General features: G+C 45.8%; 2 protein-coding genes across 2 annotated transcripts in view; both read right to left on the reverse strand.

Annotated features, from left to right (window-relative positions):
* The window catches only part of LOC133418390 (NACHT, LRR and PYD domains-containing protein 4-like), a 398,000-nt gene that overhangs the window by 323,622 nt on the left and 53,763 nt on the right, over positions 1–20,615 (reverse strand). The gene's annotated exons all lie outside the window — the stretch shown is intronic.
* On the reverse strand, positions 745–20,319 carry LOC133418426 (synaptotagmin-11-like). The gene is made up of 5 exons (XM_061707106.1): positions 20,252–20,319; positions 15,402–16,456; positions 6,884–7,058; positions 2,097–2,263; positions 745–1,370 (listed from the first exon to the last, which is right to left on the reverse strand). Exons 1-5 carry the CDS (start codon positions 20,289–20,291, stop codon positions 1,221–1,223), a joined length of 1,587 nt encoding a protein of 528 aa, XP_061563090.1. The 5' UTR covers positions 20,292–20,319; the 3' UTR covers positions 745–1,220.

Genomic DNA, 20,615 nt, shown 5'->3' on the forward strand with positions numbered 1-20,615 from the left:
ATAACGCCTTTAGCTAGGAGTCTGAATTTTTTATATGTTGTTTGCTTTTCGTAGGGTACGCGTCGCCGCGTACCCTACGGCGTAGGCTCTGCATCATTTTAACGCGGAACCCTAATTTAGGCTTACACCCGCACGTAAAGGTTTCACGCGCGTGTAAAACTCATTATATATATACAAAAATCTGTGTCCCTTTAGGGAAGAAATGAGGGGCTCCGTGGAGCCCCTAAACGCTCTACGAAGCCCCTCGTTTGTTCTGTCCTAAAGCGGTGGGTGAAGGAGGTTCCCGGCGTGTCACCGCGGGTGCAGCAGCACCAGAGTTCGGATTGACGCTGAGTTTCAAACACAGAAGGACACGATCAGCGCTATTTTATTATAAATCTGATATATGTTGTGATATGTGATGACATTATTAAGAGTATGACATGAATCTGGCTTCATTTCACCACCTCACCGCCTGCATCGCCAGTTCCCCGTGTCTTAAGTAAATTCTTACGGGAGGTTCCGGGTTGCCGTAGGGATCCGCAGATTTTTCGGTTAGTTTTTTCTTTTTAGATCCGAGGTTTTGCGTAGAAGGCGGCTTCTGCAACTTTCAGGCGCTTTTTCTGCGCAAGCAAGCTTTATAGATGAGGCCCCAGCTCTTTATTTTCCTCTTTTAAGGATGTTTTGTGCATCAGTAGGTGACTTGTATATGTGTGTAACCGTGATGAAAAGCTGCAGAGACTTAGAACGACAAAACTCCCACAATTTTATTGTAAATTCCAGTCAATGAAAAGAGAACAAAACCTTTTCTCCTAATGCACACGATAAAACCACGGCTCCACAGACACGCACACCCCGTGAAAGTACTACAGATACAGTCGTATACTTAATCCAAGAGATCTGAGGGCTGAGAGGCTTTTAGAGTCCAGGGTCACAAAAGCAAAGCACAGGCTGAAGGATAAAATACTGTTAATACTTAATAAATCCTTCATGTTTCCAGACAAAATGGATCATTTGTAGCCTCTCGCCAGCGTGTCAGTGTTGTGTGTTACAGCATCAGCATGCATAATGGAGCACATCCAGAATAATACGGTTGCACATACTGCGGTTTTGAGGAGTCACAGTGGAAATAATCACAAAGGCGACGCGGGCATCCAGACGCCGGCCGATCCAACGGTCCGAGCTTCTCTCCCTCGAGCCCGTAGATACACTCGGACCCTCTGGACTCTAATCAATCAATCCTAAAGGGCGTCTGACTGGACGGTGTGCCAACGGGTGGTTTCCGTTTGCCCCGGAGTGCACATTTCCCTCCAGTGTCCCTCTCCGGCCTCTGATGCCTCTCGGCCAATCAGCACGCGGCCCAGAATACTGCTCTTCGTGTAGAGACGGCCCTGCAGTAAAACAGTGGTATTATAGTACAGAAAGATGCAGACGGGTCCGTGGACTTCGCGGCCATCGGTTTTTTGTTTTGAAATGACAAAATAAAAATAAAGAAATAATCCGAAATAATCAGTTTCCCATCTTTTGTTTTGATAATAAAAAACGGAAAACGGATCGTTATCCGTTATCCGTTATCCGTTATCCGTTATCCGTTATCCGTTATCTGATTTCATTGATGTGTTTGAAAATCGAAATTGGGAATTAAAACAGCGAGTGGAAAACTCTTTTCTCTATTTCCTATTGGTTTCCAGTATGTTAGAGTTCAGTCCATGTTATTGATTATTGATTGGACGCTGCAGCTGAACGGACTGTCACAACATCACTGCAGTTTCATGACGGAGTGAAGACAGATTACAGATAAATTTTCAATCTGATCAACAAAAGAACCAGAAACAACTTTCTTCATTTATTACTGCGCAATCCCCCCATTTGTCCAATCCTTGTTTTCAGTATCCTTGGAAACGAACAGGAAATAGAGAAAAGAGTTTTCCACACACTAATGATCCGTTTTCCGTTTTCCATTTTTTATTATCAAAACAAAAGATGGGGAATGGATTATTTTGGATTATTTCTCTATTTTTATTTTGTAATTTCAAAACAAAAAACGGATTCCGTGAAGTCCACGGACCCAGATGCTGCACAGAACCTGAACTCAGGACCGTTTTGAAACTTCCTACCTGCATGACGATGAACTCGAGAGCTAGCGGGAGCTGCGTGACGTCGCCGGGCGGGAGGTCGAACAGGAACGGAGCGTTCCAGACGGGGTTCGGACGACTGGTCACTTTGGTCTCCTTGGAGGAAATGACTTTGCCATCTTGTCGCAGGTTGATGACAACATAGTGATCTATTGGACAAAAATAGAGGGCTAAAGATGCAGCCGCCGCTATTTCTTGAACATATACAATGTTAAAAAAGATTTACTGCTTCCTAAAGAGGAGTTTATTCCGTCACCATCACATAAGATCGCTTTTGCTTCCCCAAATATCAAGTCTTTCCAGGCATTTAAGGAGTGGTTTTATCTTATATCTCACGAGAAACACAAGAATGAGCGATTTGATCATGAGTTTTGCTTTGCTGCAGCTCGTCTCTCGATACGGCTCAGACAGGACGGGAAATGAGCCTCATCAGCTCCTCGTGTAATCACATTACAAGCCAAGCAAGGATCTGTCTCTCTGACTGTAACACGGGGGTGGCAGAGGAAAATGCAATGTGTTTATTAGCATCGCAGCGTTTAATGTAATGTAATGTAATGATTGACAAGATCATCATCTCCCCCGTTGTAAATGAGCAGGAATGAAACGATGCTCGCCTGCTTTTTGTCATAGTCATTAGAGCACCCAGGGATCATGCAATGTGTTTTTTATGTACCATTTCTGGACTGTTGCCTGTAAAACGTCCATGATATGTCGACTTTCGGTGGGGGGGGGGGGGGGTAAAATTAAAAAAAATAATGTTGCTTTCGTCTTCACCCTGGACTTACAGTTTTTCTCAATCACTTTGGTACATTTTTCCAATCATTCTTGCAATTTGCAGAAGATCAAGTGCATTTCTCAAAACAGTTTGAACAAATAGCAAAACACTGTGGATCACCTGCAAAAGCCAGTCTCTTGCTCAAAATCCTTAGTCCATCCCTCAAAAGCAAGTTTTTGTGTCAATATACTTGTCAGTGCCATCAGAATGTTTAATCATTGTGTCATTGTGTACAGATAAGACAGTCAAATTCATTAGTCATGTTGGCAATTGAAGGCACTTTGAAGGGACATGTTGATGTAAAATGTGGTTTAGGTGTGATGACAAGTGTTGTACATTTGACCTCATATAATGTATACGTGTAAGATTGATTGGAAAAGACAAGATTCACATTTAGAGAATAACTTCTTCATTGGCATAGTCAGCCCATGATTCAAAACATGGTCTACAAGTGTTGCTCTGATTTCATCAGGAACACGCATGTGTCCGCCTCTTCTGCCTCTTCCTCTTCCTACTCCTCCACCACGCAGCCTCACCCCTCTTCCTCTCCTTCTTCTTGGCTGTTGTCCTTCCATTGTCAGACATTGTAAGTTTCTATTGTGCTCTGGTTACCTATATACTCCCCAGTAGATTGTTCATGAGATGCTCCCTTGAGCTCATTCAGAAAACTGTCGATCATTGGTTGATCAACTCTTTTCATTAGAGAAAGTCTAGATTCACCTGGGAGGAATTTACCAATTTAGATCATATTTACAGACAAATGTCTTATGGAAATGTATATATGCTTGACATGTTATGATGGCTTGGTAAATCATTTTGCATGTGAAGACTTATATGATGAACTATAGCCTAAATGTTTTGGGGAAAGAGACTATTTGATAGATTCCTATAACAAAGCATTTTGATTAGCATGACAAAAGCAATTGATAATGTACGAAAAAACTGAGAATTGTACACAATCATTTGCATGGATGGACAAAAGCATTTGCAATTTGTTCAATGCAATGAGAAACTGCCTTTTTCATCTGCACAAATGACATGATGATGTGAAAACTGAACAAGAACTTTTGAGAATTTCAGTTCTGATGTGAGAAATGTACCAAAGTGATTGAGAAAAACTGTAATATCATATTTCCAGAGTCATTGTGATGGTACATCAACTTCCAACAGGTTTAATGAACCTCTGTCATGGTCTGAGGGGTCTGTATCACCTTCACTGGCACTATGTAACTTTGAGGAGCATGGTAGGAACCCTGCCACACTAAAAAACTACACATTTTTACGGCTTTGACTGCTTTACGTCATACGTCACTTCCCCCTCCTTCCCCATTCGTAGTCGAGACGAAAATGGTCGGGGCGTGGAGCGCAGAGCTCAGGAGAACTGGTGGTGAGCTAAACGCGGAGCTGGTATCATGGCCGAAGCAGCGAAAAATCCAAAGGTGGATGGATGATGGATGATGGATGGATGGATGGATGATGGATGGATGGATGGATGATGGATGGATGATGGATGATGGATGATGGATGGATGGATGGATGATGGATGGATGGATGATGGGTGATGGATGGATGATGGATGGATGATGGATGATGGATGGATGGATGGATGATGGATGGATGGATGATGGATGATGGATGGATGGATGGATGATGGATGGATGGATGATGGATGGATGGATTATGGATGGATGGATGATGGATAGATGATGGATGGACCAAAATATCAAATAATATTCTCCATGTTTGCATCATCTGCCTCTAAAGGAGTGTGTCTGAATGAGGTCGTCAGTTTATCATAATTTATCAGTATTTGAATGACTAACTCTTCTTCTCCTCTGTGGGGTTGCTGGTGGCCTGGGTTCCAGGTTCTTCTCCTCTGTGGGGTTGCTGGTGGCCTGGGTTTCAGGTTCTTCTCCTCTGTGGGGTTGCTGGTGGCCTGGGTTCCAGGTTCTTCTCCTCTGTGGGGTTGCTGGTGGTCTGGGTTCCAGGTTCTCCTCTGTGGGGTTGCTGGTGGCCTGGGTTCCAGGTTCTTCTCCTCTGTGGGGTTGCTGGTGGCCTGGGTTCCAGGTTCTCCTTTGTGGGGTTGCTGGTGGCCTGGGTTCCAGGTTCTTCTCCTCTGTGGGGTTGCTGGTGGCCTGGGTTCCAGGTTCTTCTCTGTGGGGTTGCTGGTGGCCTGGGTTCCAGGTTCTTCTCCTCTGTGGGGTTGCTGGTGGCCTGGGTTCCAGGTTCTTCTCCTCTGTGGGGTTGCTGGTGGCCTGGGTTCCAGGTTCTTCTCCTCTGTGGGGTTGCTGGTGGCCTGGGTTCCAGGTTCTCCTCTGTGGGGTTGCTGGTGGTCTGGGTTCCAGGTTCTTCTCCTCTGTGGGGTTGCTGGTGGCCTGGGTTCCAGGTTCTCCTCTGTGGGGTTGCTGGTGGCCTGGGTTCCAGGTTCTCCTCCTCTGTGGGGTTGCTGGTGGCCTGGGTTCCAGGTTCTCCTCTGTGGGGTTGCTGGTGGCCTGGGTTCCAGGTTCTCCTCCTCTGTGGGGTTGCTGGTGGCCTGGGTTCCAGGTTCTTCTCCTCTGTGGGGTTGCTGGTGGCCTGGGTTCCAGGTTCTTCTCCTCTGTGGGGTTGCTGGTGGTCTGGGTTCCAGGTTCTTCTCCTCTGTGGGGTTGCTGGTGGTCTGGGTTCCAGGTTCTTCTCTCCTCTGTGGGGTTGCTGGTGGCCTGGGTTCCAGGTTCTTCTCCTCTGTGGGGATGCTGGTGGCCTGGGTTCCAGGTTCTTCTCCTCTGTGGGGATGCTGGTGGCCTGGGTTCCAGGTTCTTCTCCTCTGTGGGGTTGCTGGTGGTCTGGGTTCCAGGTTCTCCTCTGTGGGGTTGCTGGTGGCCTGGGTTCCAGGTTCTTCTCCTCTGTGGGGATGCTGGTGGCCTGGGTTCCAGGTTCTCCTCTGTGGGGTTGCTGGTGGCCTGGGTTCCAGGTTCTCCTCTGTGGGGTTGCTGGTGGCCTGGGTTCCAGGTTCTCCTCTGTGGGGTTGCTGGTGGCCTGGGTTCCAGGTTCTCCTCTGTGGGGTTGCTGGTGGCCTGGGTTCCAGGTTCTTCTCCTCTGTGGGGATGCTGGTGGCCTGGGTTCCAGGTTCTCCTCTGTGGGGTTGCTGGTGGTCTGGGTTCCAGGTTCTCCTCTGTGGGGTTGATGGTGGCCTGGGTTCTGGGTTCTTCCTTGTCGGCCTTTGGTCTCACGGGTGGCGGGGTTGCTCCCCCCCTCCCCCACTATAGATACACTTCAGGTGGATTTTGATAGGACTATTACACACACACACACACACACACACACACACACACACACACACACACACACACACACACACACACACACACACACACACACACACACACACAGCCACATAAACATATACATACACACACACACACACATAGCCACAAAAACATGTACACACACACACATGTATACACACACATAATCACACACACACACGCACACACACATAGCCACACAGTCATATACATACACGCACACACACACATAGACATACACACTGGCTTGTTCACCTGCATGCTTGCTCTGTAGTTTTTGGGGTTAGTTAGCGGTAGGTTAGCCTAGCCTAGCCTAGCTTAGCTCAGACTGTGATCAGATCTCCAGATTTGGGTGGATTGCTGCTCGTGTTTTGGTCGGCTCCGTGTCGGTTTTGTGTTTTGTTTGTGGTTTTTGTTGCAGATTTCCAGTGCTTGACTGGCCTCCGTGTGTTCCTGCTTCCTGGATTGGCAGCGGATGTCACCCCCCCCCCCCAAAAATTTTTTTTTTTTTAAATTCACTGGGTTTACATGTGTATGCGTACGTATGCGTATATATATGTATTTATATTAAATATATTAATAATGCACATGTATGCCTTTGGTTTTTACCGGCATGGTATCAATCATTAATATGTGTGCAGACAAGGTAAAAAAAAAAAAAAAAGAATGACTAAATGAGGGTGTACCTGATCAGTAAATATGATCCTCACCTGGAGCTCCCGGGATCCGCGTGAGCTTGGCCAGATTCTCGGCCTTCCGGACCATCACCTTGATTCGCTGGGCCGGCGCCTGATGCTGCAGCAGGATGAGGAGCTGTCCCAGAGCCAGCGGCACGCTGACTGAGCTCTTCCTGCGCCCAGAGGTCTCCTGAGAACTCACACTCTGCTGCAGGAAACACACAGGTGTAGTAATATATTAGCAATGTAATGAGCTAGGTAATAAGGGACAGATATTCAGTCTTTGGGAGACGATGAATGAAATGGAAAAGGTGGAAAAACAAGATAAAAAGAGCAACTAGGTTCAAGAGTCAGGTTCTTGTGAAGATATTCAAACTGTATTTTAATAAAATGACTGACACAAAAGTGATCAGAATCAATGTAGAAGCCTTAATGGTTTTGTTCTTAAAATGACTTTGAATAAAAGCAAAAGCTGATGCGTTCACCGCCTGGTAATTTCCATCTCATTTCCTGTCAGCTGCTGTTAACTGAAATGATCTGGCACCCAGAGAGTCACTTTCACTGAGCCAGCCAAATGTTCGCCCGCCAGCAACGTGCCATAGATGGAAATTAGATCGTGAAGGCGATTTTCTTCAATGAGAATCTCAGTTCACCGACTCGGTGACCAGCTCCTCAGTTCAGAGACCTGCAGGCCGGCTTTGGGGAAAGCTCCTGCTTAAGAAACTGAGTGTTAGTGTTAACAGCTCAGGACGTGCATCAAAATAAAATACCAAACCTTATTTATTGCAGCCAACAACTTCGTCTGAAATTTGAATTGCAGATACTGGGTTATCATTCGCTTCAGGCAGTTCCTGCCATCTGAATATAGAGTGAAACCCTCGTCTGCCTCTATTTAAAACATTTCTGCATTAAAAAGATGACAATTTTATATATGTTTCTTCCTCAGGCACATATGTTTTTAATTACAATAAATTGTTACGTAATTCTCCGGCTATCTGTTGTTATTTGGTAGCTCTGTGCATTCTTGATATTTCAAATTAACCTCGGAGACATGAGTCATCCGAAGCACGCAAAACCTAGGAACAAACTGCAGACGGAAATGCATTCTTATTTTTTTGTTGCATTGCATGTCTGACTGGCTGAGCATTAACTCCCAATCACTTTCTACATCAGTGGAGTACAGTCCAAAAACAAACAAACATTTAAGAAGTTGAACTGCAGAGGGATCCCATGATGCTGTATGTGCGTGTTTGTTCTCAGTTAACTGATCAAAACACTAATTACATAAACTTAAATCAAACTTTGCTTTTTGAACATCCTGCAAGTCAAGAAAACAGGCATCAAATCTAAGGCCCCGTTTCCACGCAGCAAAAACGGTGGCGTTTTCATGCGTTTTGGCCGTTCGTTTACACAAAAACGAACCTCAAAGTCTCCAAAAACGATCATTTCTGAAAACTCCGGCCAAAGTGGAGATTTTCACGTCACCTCAGTTTTCACGTTTGCTTGTAAACGGAGAGAAACGGACATTTAGGCTTCAGAACGTCACATTATGAGACAGAAACGTCACCAGCGTCATGAGTGACACCGGTGGTTACAATTAGTTTGGCCACCGTCAATATTTTCTTGTATTTTACCTGTTTTATATTCTAAAGTCACACTTAAGTAAGTAAATCCACTTCTCTGTCACTCCAAACGAAAGACTCTCGTTCATCTTGGAAGTAACTGCAGTCAAGGCTGATTTATGGTTCCACGTCACACCAACGCAGAGCTACGGCGTAGTGTACGCGGCGACGCGCACCGTACGTAGGCTACGCCGTTGATTTAACGCAGAACCATATTATTCAGGCTTCACTCGTGTCATTTGTTGACGTTTTTTTCCAGGATTCTGATTGGCTAGCATGACTTTATCTTCTCGTTACACTGCCCCCTGCAGGTTTGGCTGCTCATAGCACCTTAACAGATATTTATGCAGGTTCGTGTAAACGAGGATATTTTTCAAAACGTAGAGGGGGAAATATCCGTTTTTGTAAATACCCGGCTACGTGGAAACGTGGCCTAAATCACTGCTTATTCCTCTCATTCCGTCTCCCGTCCTCATCGAGAACCGCTGCCCCGTAAACAGAATACTGATCCTCCTCCTTTGAGTGCCACTTAAGTTGTCAAGATATGCCGCGTGTTGCCGCCCGCTCCAACAAAATGTCCAAACAAGTGATGTGATGCTGACGAACAGTCACCCACTCTCCTCCGGGTCCATTACACTGATTACAAAAACCTCTGGTGTCGTCCTAAACTCTGACGGTGCCAACGGTAACAGCCGGCAGCTAGGTGCCCTCGCATGATAAATCAAACTCTCTCTCGATGCTTCAGGTTGCTAATCAGCTGTATGTTTTCCCTGCAGCTCCACATCTAAATTTACTCCCGGCGGGGCAGCTGCTGCTGTTGATAACGGGGAAGGTGATGATCTGAGGGTTGGAAACGATGGACCATATAGGGACATGAGGGGGGGGCGGGAAGCCGGCTCCAAAATACCAAGTCTCGTGACGAAAAGTCACTGAAACGTCGATGCAGAAGTCTGTTATTTTGTGGCAGCGCTGCAGCAGAGTCTCTGTTTGCTGCACTGTGGCGGTTTGCTCTCCACTCACTGATAACGAAGCCAGCGTGACTACCAGCACCGGAAAACTGGGGACGTTAGAGTCCTTCAGGGACAAAACATGATAAATGGTATTTATACCTTTGAATCCACACTTTTACTCATCATTAAAGGAGCATGAGGCAGGATTGAGGCTGGATTTATGAAAAAAATTCAGATACGTTTTCTAGTAATAATGTCAGATGAAGCGTTCCAAACCAAAAAGAATGATCCCTCTAGTGTATCTCTCCGTTGCCTTGAACAGGCTGTGTGCTGAAAATGTGCTGCATTTTGGGCCGAATTTCCCGCGCTGTCCTGCGGATGTGACGTCACATGACGCTGCATGCCCGTTCTCGGCGGCGCACGAGTAAACATTGGATACGCGTTTGAGTCATGGAGGCAGCTTCAACTTCAATTGGGACTGAAAACAGATGCTGACACGGCTCATTTCCTACTGACCAGGTAAGATAACATTGTAAGTCTGATTTAGAGCTTGATGTGAAAATCATATGAGATTACACACGCACTCCCGCGCCGGCTTCGCTGTTGCTGCAGGAACCCCCGATGGTCGTCGTGGCGCTAATGAGTCTCATTTCTTATTCTTGCCTCAAGCTCCTTTAAACCAACCGAGCAGGCGAGACATGGCAAAGATGTTTCAACTAAATCATATAACACATTCTCTGAGACCAATTCAACAAAGACTACGTGAGCTTTGCATACACGTTGGACGATGCATCCAAGCATACACAGGTTTGGTGGAGAGCATCCTCACAACTGGAAACAACACCCAGGCGGAGAGGAAGGCTCTTCAGAGGGCGATCAAGACTGCAGAGAGGATCATAACAACAAAACTTCCCTCTATGGGAAGTTCATTTACACACAACGCTGCACGAAGTCGGCCCATAGCATGATTAAAGACACACACAACGTCCTCAAACATTAACACTCTACAAACAGCCTTAGACAAAGCAGAACAGACGTATCATCAATCGGAAAGTACCATCAGTCCTCTTGACCAATCTACCTCTGTTCAATCAATCGGGAAACGTGCAATATCCTTAGGTAAAGTGTAAAGTGTCTGATATTTATTGTTATTTTATCATTTTTATTGTTGTTTTAGTTTTTAATGTTTGTACTCTGAGTTTCCTCTGCACAAGAATTCCTAGGCACTAACACAAATGTACTAATGGCAAATAAAATTTATCTGCATGCTCACAATTTCAAATATGTATAATGCGCACAAATTGCATGTTAGGGAAAGATGAGTACTTAGTTTACTTGGATGTGTACTTAGGGAAAACAAAGCGCTCCTATCTCCAGCTGAGTGTAATGGTCATGCATAATGCTGCCGTAGCATTTCTGTCTTATACCTGCAAAGGTTCTTTCCTCTGAACATGGTTTACAGATTTAACTACTTTGTCTATTAAGGGAAGAAAAACTATAAATATTTCACTGTTCAGCTACAGGCGCCACTAAAGAGCCCAGTTACGCAGGTTATGAGTAGTTTAAACCCCACGTGAGACCCTAAAGGGACGGCGTATGCCTGAGCTATGCTGTAGTTTCTGTATTTCACACACAGATATACGTTTTCTCCACATACACTTTGTGCAAATTATGTGCAGTAGTGAGATTATAAATATTGACACACTTTTATAAGCTTATAAAAAGCAATTTCCGCCCTTAACTTCTACCACAATGCTGTTATCGCAGTGGCCCCAGACAGGACACACACATCACTTCAGTGGTTCTTCAGTGGGCTGCAGCTGCAGCAGCCGCCACTAGAGGTCGCTAGACCAACACTCAACCTTTAACCATGTGTTCTTTGCACCCGCTGCAGCATGTAAATACAGTTAAAAGTGAAGTATCATCATGTAAGTAAGGCTTTTCAGGCTATTTTGGAGAGGGATCATGTGCTCTCTTTAGCAAATATGAACCTCAAATCTGCTCTTTAATTTGCTAATTCTTTTTGTCGACAAGACATTTTTAGGTTTTGTAATTGCTGACATGTTTCGGCGATTCCTTTAGCCTTCATCAGAGTCACAAGATGGTGTGTGTGACCCGTCATTTATCAGCTGAAGTTATAGGGAGGCGCGACTCAGCTGTCAGATTGACAGGTGAGTCCCGCCCCCTGCTGCCCCTCCAGGATGCTCCAGGTGGGAGAGAGCAGGTAGTTCTCCCTCGTCCCTGCTGATGGTCCTCAGGCCCGGCTTCCTGGTCTCTATGGCCTCCCTGATCCAGCTGGTGTTTGGGTGCCGAGGCCTCTGGCCTGGTTCCCCTTCTGCAGTGATCGCTGATGGCTGACTTGTAGTGTTCCTGTCTTGTTGTTGTCTCCTTCTCCCCTTCCTTTTTATGTTCTTTCTTCCTTGTAATAAAGCTCCCCCCGTCTCCCCGATGTATGTGTTATAGAGGGTCTGCATTGACGTCACTTCCCCATGGGACCACGCCCCCTTACTCACACTGAGTGGCAAAAACATCAGCAAAAACAGCTAGTGGAGAAGACGAGATAACAGCTGATTATCGGCTTAAATTAAAGGCAGTTGGACTTGACAGTGACCCGTACAGTTACCAAGAACCAGAGGTCCATGGACATTAATATTAGGTACAGTTACCAAGAACCAGTGGTCCATGGACATTAATATTTGGTACAGTTACCAAGAACCAGTGGTCCATGGACATTAATATTTGGTACAGTTACCAAGAACCAGTGGTCCATGGACATTAATATTTGGTACAGTTACCCCAAGAACCAGTGGTCCATGGACATTAATATTTGGTACAGTTACCAAGAACCAGTGGTCCATGGACATTAATATTTGGTACAGTTACCAAGAACCAGTGGTCCATGGACATTAATATTTGGTACAGTTTCCCCAAGAACCAGTGGTCCATGGACATTAATATTTGGTACAGTTACCAAGAACCAGTGGTCCATGGACATTAATATTTGGTACAGTTACCAAGAACCAGTGGTCCATGGACATTAATATTTGGTACAGTTATCAAGAACCAGTGGTCCATGGACATTAATATTTGGTACAATTACCCCAAGAACCAGTGGTCCATGGACATTAATATTTGGTACAGTTACCAAGAACCAGTGGTCCATGGACATTAATATTTGGTACAGTTACCCCAAGAACCAGTGGTCCATGGACATTAATATTTGGTAAAGTTACCAAGAACCAGTGGTCCATGGACATTAATATTTGGTACAGTTACCAAGAACCAGTGGTCCATGGACATTAATATTTGGTACAGTTACCAAGAACCAGTGGTCCATGGACATTAATATTTGGTACAGTTACCAAGAACCAGTGGTCCATGGACATTAATATTTGGTACAGTTTCCCCAAGAACCAGTGGTCCATGGACATTAATATTTGGTACAGTTACCAAGAACCAGTGGTCCATGGACATTAATATTTGGTACAGTTACCAGGAACCAGTGGTCCATGGACATTAATATTTGGTACAGTTACCAAGAACCAGTGGTCCATGGACATTAATATTTGGTACAGTTACCAAGAACCAGTGGTCCATGGACATTAATATTTGGTACAGTTACCAAGAACGAGTGGTCCATGGACATTAATATTTGGTACAGTTACCAAGAACCAGTGGTCCATGGACATTAATATTTGGTACAGTTACCAAGAACCAGTGGTCCATGGACATTAATATTTGGTACAGTTACCCCAAGAACCAGTGGTCCATGGACATTAATATTTGGTAAAGTTACCAAGAACCAGTGGTCCATGGACATTAATATTTGGTACAGTTACCCCAAGAACCAGTGGTCCATGGACATTAATATTTGGTACAGTTACCAAGAACCAGTGGTCCATGGACATTAATATTTGGTACAGTTACCAAGAACCAGTGGTCCATGGACATTAATATTTGGTACAGTTACCAAGAACCAGTGGTCCATGGACATTAATATTTGGTACAGTTACCAAGAACCAGTGGTCCATGGACATTAATATTTGGTACAGTTACCAAGAACCAGTGGTCCATGGACATTAATATTTGGTACAGTTACCAAGAACCAGTGGTCCATAGACATTAATATTTGGTACAGTTTCCCCAAGAACCAGTGGTCCATGGACATTAATATTTGGTACAGTTACCAAGAACCAGTGGTCCATGGACATTAATATTTGGTACAGTTACCAGGAACCAGTGGTCCATGGACATTAATATTTGGTACAGTTACCAAGAACCAGTGGTCCATGGACATTAATATTTGGTACAGTTACCAAGAACCAGTGGTCCATGGACATTAATATTTGGTACAGTTACCAAGAACCAGTGGTCCATGGACATTAATATTTGGTACAGTTACCAAGAACCAGTGGTCCATGGACATTAATATTTGGTACAGTTACCCCAAGAACCAGTGGTCCATGGACATTAATATTTGGTAAAGTTACCAAGAACCAGTGGTCCATGGACATTAATATTTGGTACAGTTACCAAGAACCAGTGCTCCATGGACATTAATATTTGGTACAGTTACCAAGAACCAGTGGTCCATGGACATTAATATTTGGTACAGTTACCCCAAGAACCAGTGGTCCATTGACATTAATATTTGGTACAGTTACCAAGAACCAGTGGTCCATGGACATTAATATTTGGTACAGTTACCCCAAGAACCAGTGGTCCATGGACATTAATATTTGGTAAAGTTACCAAGAACCAGTGGTCCATGGACATTAATATTTGGTACAGTTACCAAGAACCAGTGGTCCATGGACTTTAATATTTGGTACAGTTACCAAGAACCAGTGGTCCATGGACATTAATATTTGGTACAGTTACCAAGAACCAGTGGTCCATGGACATTAATATTTGGTATAGTTTCCCCAAGAACCAGTGGTCCATGGACATTAATATTTGGTACAGTTACCAAGAACCAGTGGTCCATGGACATTAATATTTGGTACAGTTACCAGGAACCAGTGGTCCATGGACATTAATATTTGGTACAGTTACCAAGAACCAGTGGTCCATGGACATTAATATTTGGCCACCAATCCAGTTTCCTGATATTTATATGTACTTAATTTCTACGCCGGGGAAATACACGAAGCAAAGCTTGAAGGCTTAAAAAAGTCTTGACGCTTGGTCCGACTTCAAGGCAGGATTTGTTGTAGAAATTAAAGCGATAAGGACACCGAACTTTATGATTTGCCCGTTTAACGTTAGCTACCCAAAAATCCAACATTACCTGATACAAAATGGGAACCGCAAATCCACGTTTCGGTGCCTTGAATCCAGTTGTTTCTGAGAATTGCAGCGATCTATTTGTCTCTCTTAAGCTTATTTTTCGGCAGTCTGTAAAACGATAACTCCGATTTCTTGCTAAATCTATGAGTACAGTCGATCGCACAACAGCTCTTTCCCATTTCAGATGTTTTCCAGTTGCTCAAACTGAAAGTTTACGCTGCCACTCAGTCTTTCTGACACTCAGTCTTTCTGACACTCAGTGGGCGAAACCTGCCGTGAAGTCGCATCTGTGACGTCATGCGCATTCCCTCTAATGCATGAGTGGCATGGCATTTCATAAATGGTGTTGCATTTGTTTTCTGGGTGGATTTTGTCCTTAGGATGAGCCAGTATCTGGTGCAGTGTTGTGTGTGGTTTGACGGGTGTGTTGACGTTGTATTTACAAGTACGTTATGTTGTACACACACCATCTTGTGACTCTGATGAAGGCGAAAGGAATCGCCAAAACATGTCAGGTAATTAAAAAACCTAAATATTTCTTGTCGGACAAAAATAGTTAGCGAATTCAATTGTAAATCCATGGACAAAATTAACTTTATCAACTCAAATGTGCCCCTTTTCTGATTCTCCCCTGAAAAGAAAGTTGTAATGTAGATAATACGACAAACAACTGCTTAGATCACTTTGTACCTTCTTTATCTTTCTTTTGGCCGGGTTCAGCTCCCGGGTGTGGGTAGTCATGACGTCCGGTTCCCAGTCCATCTGCTCACAGGGGAGCTCCACGGCCCCCAGGGCCGTCTCTCTGAGGCCGGAGAAGTCCCTGCTGCAGACGGCCAGCTTCAGCGTGCAGCTCCGGAGCTGCTCCGCAGAGCCCACCTGCAGCACGAAGCTGTGGCTGCGCGGGTCCAGGCTGAAGCCGCGCCGCCGCGGGGCCGCGTCCTGGGGCCTGGGGAACAGCGGCGGGAGGCTGACCTGGACGAAGATCCCGCTGCGCCTCCGGCTGTCCAGCAGGATCCCCAGGACCTTGACCACCAGGGAGCCGCAGGCCGCGGAGAACAGCAGGGAGAAGTGAAGCATAGGAGCCGACTTGGGGGAGGAGGACGACAGAGAGCCGGAGCCGTACTGCGACAGCTGAGCCTCCCCCTGCCGGACGGCGGCTCCGGCGGCTCCGGGGGCTCCGGCGGCTCTGGCCGTCAGGCGGCTGCTCTCGTCGTAAGCAAAGCCGTCACCGCTCACGGTGCAGCGTCGAACCATCGCATGGCGGGATTTGGACGCGATGCTCGGTTTGGTGAGGGAGGGCAGAGAGGCTCGGCCGTGACTCTGAGCTTTCCCGGGGGAGGCGGGGGCGGCGGGGGAGCTGAGGCGCCGCATGGGGAAGAAGGACCTCGGGGACCTCATGGGGTCGGCTGACCCGGTCGGGCAGGGCTCACCGGGCTCACCGGGCTCACCGGGGTTACCGGGGTTACCGGGGTCACCGGGCAGAGCAGCCAGGTCATCTTCAGTTTTAGAGGAGGGAAACTCCAGCACGTCCCCGTCCAGCTCCTCATACTGCTGTCTGACAGGCTGCGTGGACGGAGGATGGATCAATGTGGCGGTCGCCCTCGAGACGGGACAGGGCGAGGAAAACGGCGCCTCCTTGTCCTCTGACGAGACGCTCTTCCGCCTGCGACAGCAGAGGATGCAGCCGAGGACCACGCAGTAGCAGAACACGGCCAGACCCACGGCCAGCAGGATCTGCAGCTGAACTGGGAAACACAGTCGCAGGTTAACGTCGTTAGCAGCAGAGACGAGGGCAGAAGGGACACGCAGGTTATCACATGCTGACAAATCAAATCAGCCAAATCAGGATCAATTAATTGCAAAGACATCCCAGCGAACCATTATCTTGTTGTGTCTGTATTCTGGATACTTTATAGGATTAAAGAGGAAATGTTATTGTGGAAATTATATTGTTGCAGTTGCTGTTTTGATCCCCGCCACAAACAGTTTACGACAATGATTTACTTTTGTCTCTGCTGATCAGTGGAGTAATTTGCTGATTATAAATTCATTCACGGTATTGATAGTTAGACACTAGGGGCCTGATTTACTAAAGGTTTGCGTGTGTAAAAACGTGTGCAAACTTGACAGCACCCGCAAACCAAAGTGCCAGCTGATCTACTAACACCGTGCAAAGAGGACTGCGTCTCTCAAATGCGCAAAATAGCACACGCAATTCATTTAGTACCCTGATGATGTCAGGCACACAAGGAATGGACACAAATGCAGACAAAGGGAAAACGGTTCAAAAGATTTATTTGAGTAAATCTGAGCAGGCAGGGGTCAGGCAAAAATCCATCCAGGGGCAGGCAAAGGTCAAGGTCCAAAAAGGCTGTCAGCGAAGGCAGAGGTACCGGCAAGGGCTAGGCAAAAACGTGGTCTGGGGGCAGAAAAAGATCAAAAGGTCAAAAACTTGAAAACTCACTTGGCTTGGTAAACGGCTTGAAGGCTTGGAGAACACAAGACAATCTGGCATGGGCTGAAAAGGGACTGAGGCTTAAATGCTGTGGGCATGATTGCACCAGAGTGATTGCAGGTGTTGTCAGGTAGGGGGGAAGGAGCCAGACACACCCACTCAACCTCAGGCCGTGACAGGACCCCCTCTCCGACGGACGCCCCCTGGCGTCCCATCCAAGGCCCCAGCATTGTCACGGTGAAAGTCCTTAATGAGGGAACGAGCCAGGATGAACCTGGAAGGGACCCAACACCGCTCCTCAGGCCCATAGCCCTCCCAGTCGACAAGGTACTGGAGGCCCCTGCCCCTGCGGCGGACCTTCAACAACTTCCGGACAGTAAACACCTCACCACCACCAACGACCCTGGGAGGCGGAGGGGGCCTGGAGGGAGGGGACAAAGGGCTGAGAACCACAGGCTTGACTTGGGAGACATGAAAGGCAGGGTGAACACGTTGCATGGGCCGAGGCAGTGAGAGTCGTACGGTAGAAGGATTGATGACCTTAGAAACTGGGAAGGGTCCAACAGGTAGGGGGGAAGGAGCCAGACACACCCACTCAACCTCAGGCCGTGACAGATGAATAATCAATATGGGGCGTACTCACCAAAAAATCCTAAATTCTGGGAGGGGAAGATGCAAATTGGTCCATTTACCACGCGCAATGAGATTTACCAAGCCTGAAAGTTATTGCGGGGATTGTGATTGCGTCTGTATTTAATACGTTCGAAAGGACGGTGCTAATCTCCACATGCAAAAGCAGAAATATTTTATTTGAATGTTAAATCGAGTATTATTCAGCAAAAGGTTGCCACAGGAGGCACATTCATTTTTTTATTTGTGATAATAAATAAATCACGTGTTTTCATGGAGAAAAAAGTGTTTCTTATTGTGCGCCTATACTTGTTCTGCAGTTGTCATACCCCGGTGTTGTGCCGTATTCAGCACCCCTGCCGTGAAAAGCACCCCCTCGTCTGACAAAAATTATATTCTCATTCTGTGTCACGTAGCGTCCAGTTTTGTGTTAATGATTCATGTTTAAATGCGCTCATGGATTCCACAATAGTCATACTTTCCCACAATCACAGTCACAGATAACAAAAATCGGGTAAATGGTTATTGATGTTATTAATTAATAGCCTGCTTACTGTGTTGTCTTCCATAATATTTGTAAATATATATAATATAAACTCCTAAGTATGTGTTTGTGTGAGTGTGTATATATAAATATATTGAAGTGTCAGTGTGTTGTTTTTTTTCTTGGTCTACTTATCATTGAATATATGAGGGGGTGCTTTTCACGGCAGGGGTGCTGAATACGGCACAACAATTTGCCTCTTCCACTAATATCTCTAACTCAGGGGTCCTCAACCCTGGTCCTCGAGGGCCGGTGTCCTGCATGTTTTAGATGTTTCCCTGCTTTAACACACCTGATTCTAATTAATCATCGTCATCAGCTTTTCATCCAGGGCTGCACAATTCTGTTGATGACACAGTCACTTGTATCACGGTGCAATGAAGCAGGGAAACATCTAAAACCTGCAGGGACACCTGCCCTCGAGGACCAGGGTTGAGGACCCCTGCTCTAACTCCAACTCGTCAAATTTCATTTTGCGCTTGCGACTATATCCTGCTTTCCATCCAGACTCTCCATGGCGCAAAGTTTGCGCCGCAAACTGTAAGACGCGCAACAACTCATTTAAATACTGCTGTTTGCACCTGTTATCAATTGCGCACGCAATCTTAGTTGATCACCCGCAAAACACACAACAACAGCACGCGCAAACTTTTTCAGAGCACACGCAATTTAGTACTCTTTATTTAGGATCTTAGTAAATCGGGCCCTAGGACTGTATTGAAAGTATTCTCATAGAAGACAGAGGCAAGTTAGATGAAGATTACAGAACTCTTCAAAAGTCTTAAGCGACCCCTAGACTTGGTGTTTTATCAAAGTTTCATTGATTGTCCATAATTATTTTCTTTTTTTTTTAATTTGTTTGAATACAAATAGTCAACATTTTAGAGTATACTTATTAAACAGTTGGACAATTATGGGCCTTTTGTTTATAAGTTCCATAGATAATCCAACAGTCGACCTCTAGATGATGCATGCACGAAAAAATAAAAAAGTCTGGCAGCCTGCCCAGTAAACCATAATAAGTATTGCTCCAGCCAATCCTCGACAGGAGGAGAGTTCATGCTCACAAGCGTGAAGGCAGAGGGGGGCTGGGTTTTCTTTCAAATATCGACATACTTGACATCATCCAGAAATCACTGACCCTGCCTTTAAAACTTTGATTAAAGTGTCCCTAGGACTCCTGCACAGTGAATCAGAAACCCTGGAGTTGACCGGTGCGTTTCACATTCACCTGTGTTTTAATGTGGACTGTGCTGATTAACAGCAAACTAAACTGGGCTCTGGATCTTATTTAATGTGACACAGCGAGGGAGTATTGGGATGACTCATCGTAGTGGACTGTTGTGAAACGAGGTGGAAAAGCTTCAGCCAGATACCATTTCAAAGACTTTGAATCCGTGACGAGGAGGGAATGTCCCTCACTCTCTCATAAAAGCACTTCCACAAACACATAAATATCCAAAAAAACTGAGATCACTACTGCAGCGAGTGAGCGCTCAGTGTCAAAGCGGACCCATTTCCAGCCTGTCAGAGCGCATGTCAACAGCAGCAGGTCCTCAGCATCATCCAGAGGTGGAGGCAGAGACGAACAACTGCATCAGTGAGGTTGGAAAACAAGGGCTAATGGGATCACCTTCAAATATGAGTCACTGTCACACACTCTTTGTACCATATTAAGGACAAATGATGTCATAGTGAAACAATATAATGCAGCATTTAGTAATAAGGGTCTATGATGTATTACGGGTCTGCATGAATCATAATATTACTTGCAGAAATCATACACAAGTTTACAAATAATTACATTGATTGAAAGCCCCACTGCTCAACTCTCTCCAGTCGCTTATTATAGAACAGAAGAACAGAAGCAAAGTAAACATGTGTAAAGTGTAATCGGATCTCGTTTCCTACCTCCCAGATGGAACTGCATCGTCGGTCCGTGTGAGTCCATCAGTGACAGCAGAGATGTGGAGTCTGCAGTCAGAGATGTGAAGTCTGCAGTCAGAGATGTGAAGTCTGCAGTCAGAGATGTGAAGTCTGCACTCAGAGATGTGAAGCCTGCAGTCAGAGATGTGAAGTCTGCAGTCAGCAGCTTCTCTGCGGGTCCGTGAGTCACGTGGGAGGCTCCCCAAGCCCCGCCTCCTCCCCAAGCCCCGCCCCCTCAGATGTGATGCGGTTGGATCAGGAATCACCCCCCCCCCTTTGCAAGTTTGACCATCCGGAATTAACATTGCAGATATCTACAACTGCATTCTGACTAGTCGTAATTTTACAT

Source organism: Cololabis saira, chromosome 2, assembly GCF_033807715.1.
Source record: "Cololabis saira isolate AMF1-May2022 chromosome 2, fColSai1.1, whole genome shotgun sequence".
In the NCBI taxonomy this organism is placed as follows: domain Eukaryota; kingdom Metazoa; phylum Chordata; class Actinopteri; order Beloniformes; family Belonidae; genus Cololabis; species Cololabis saira.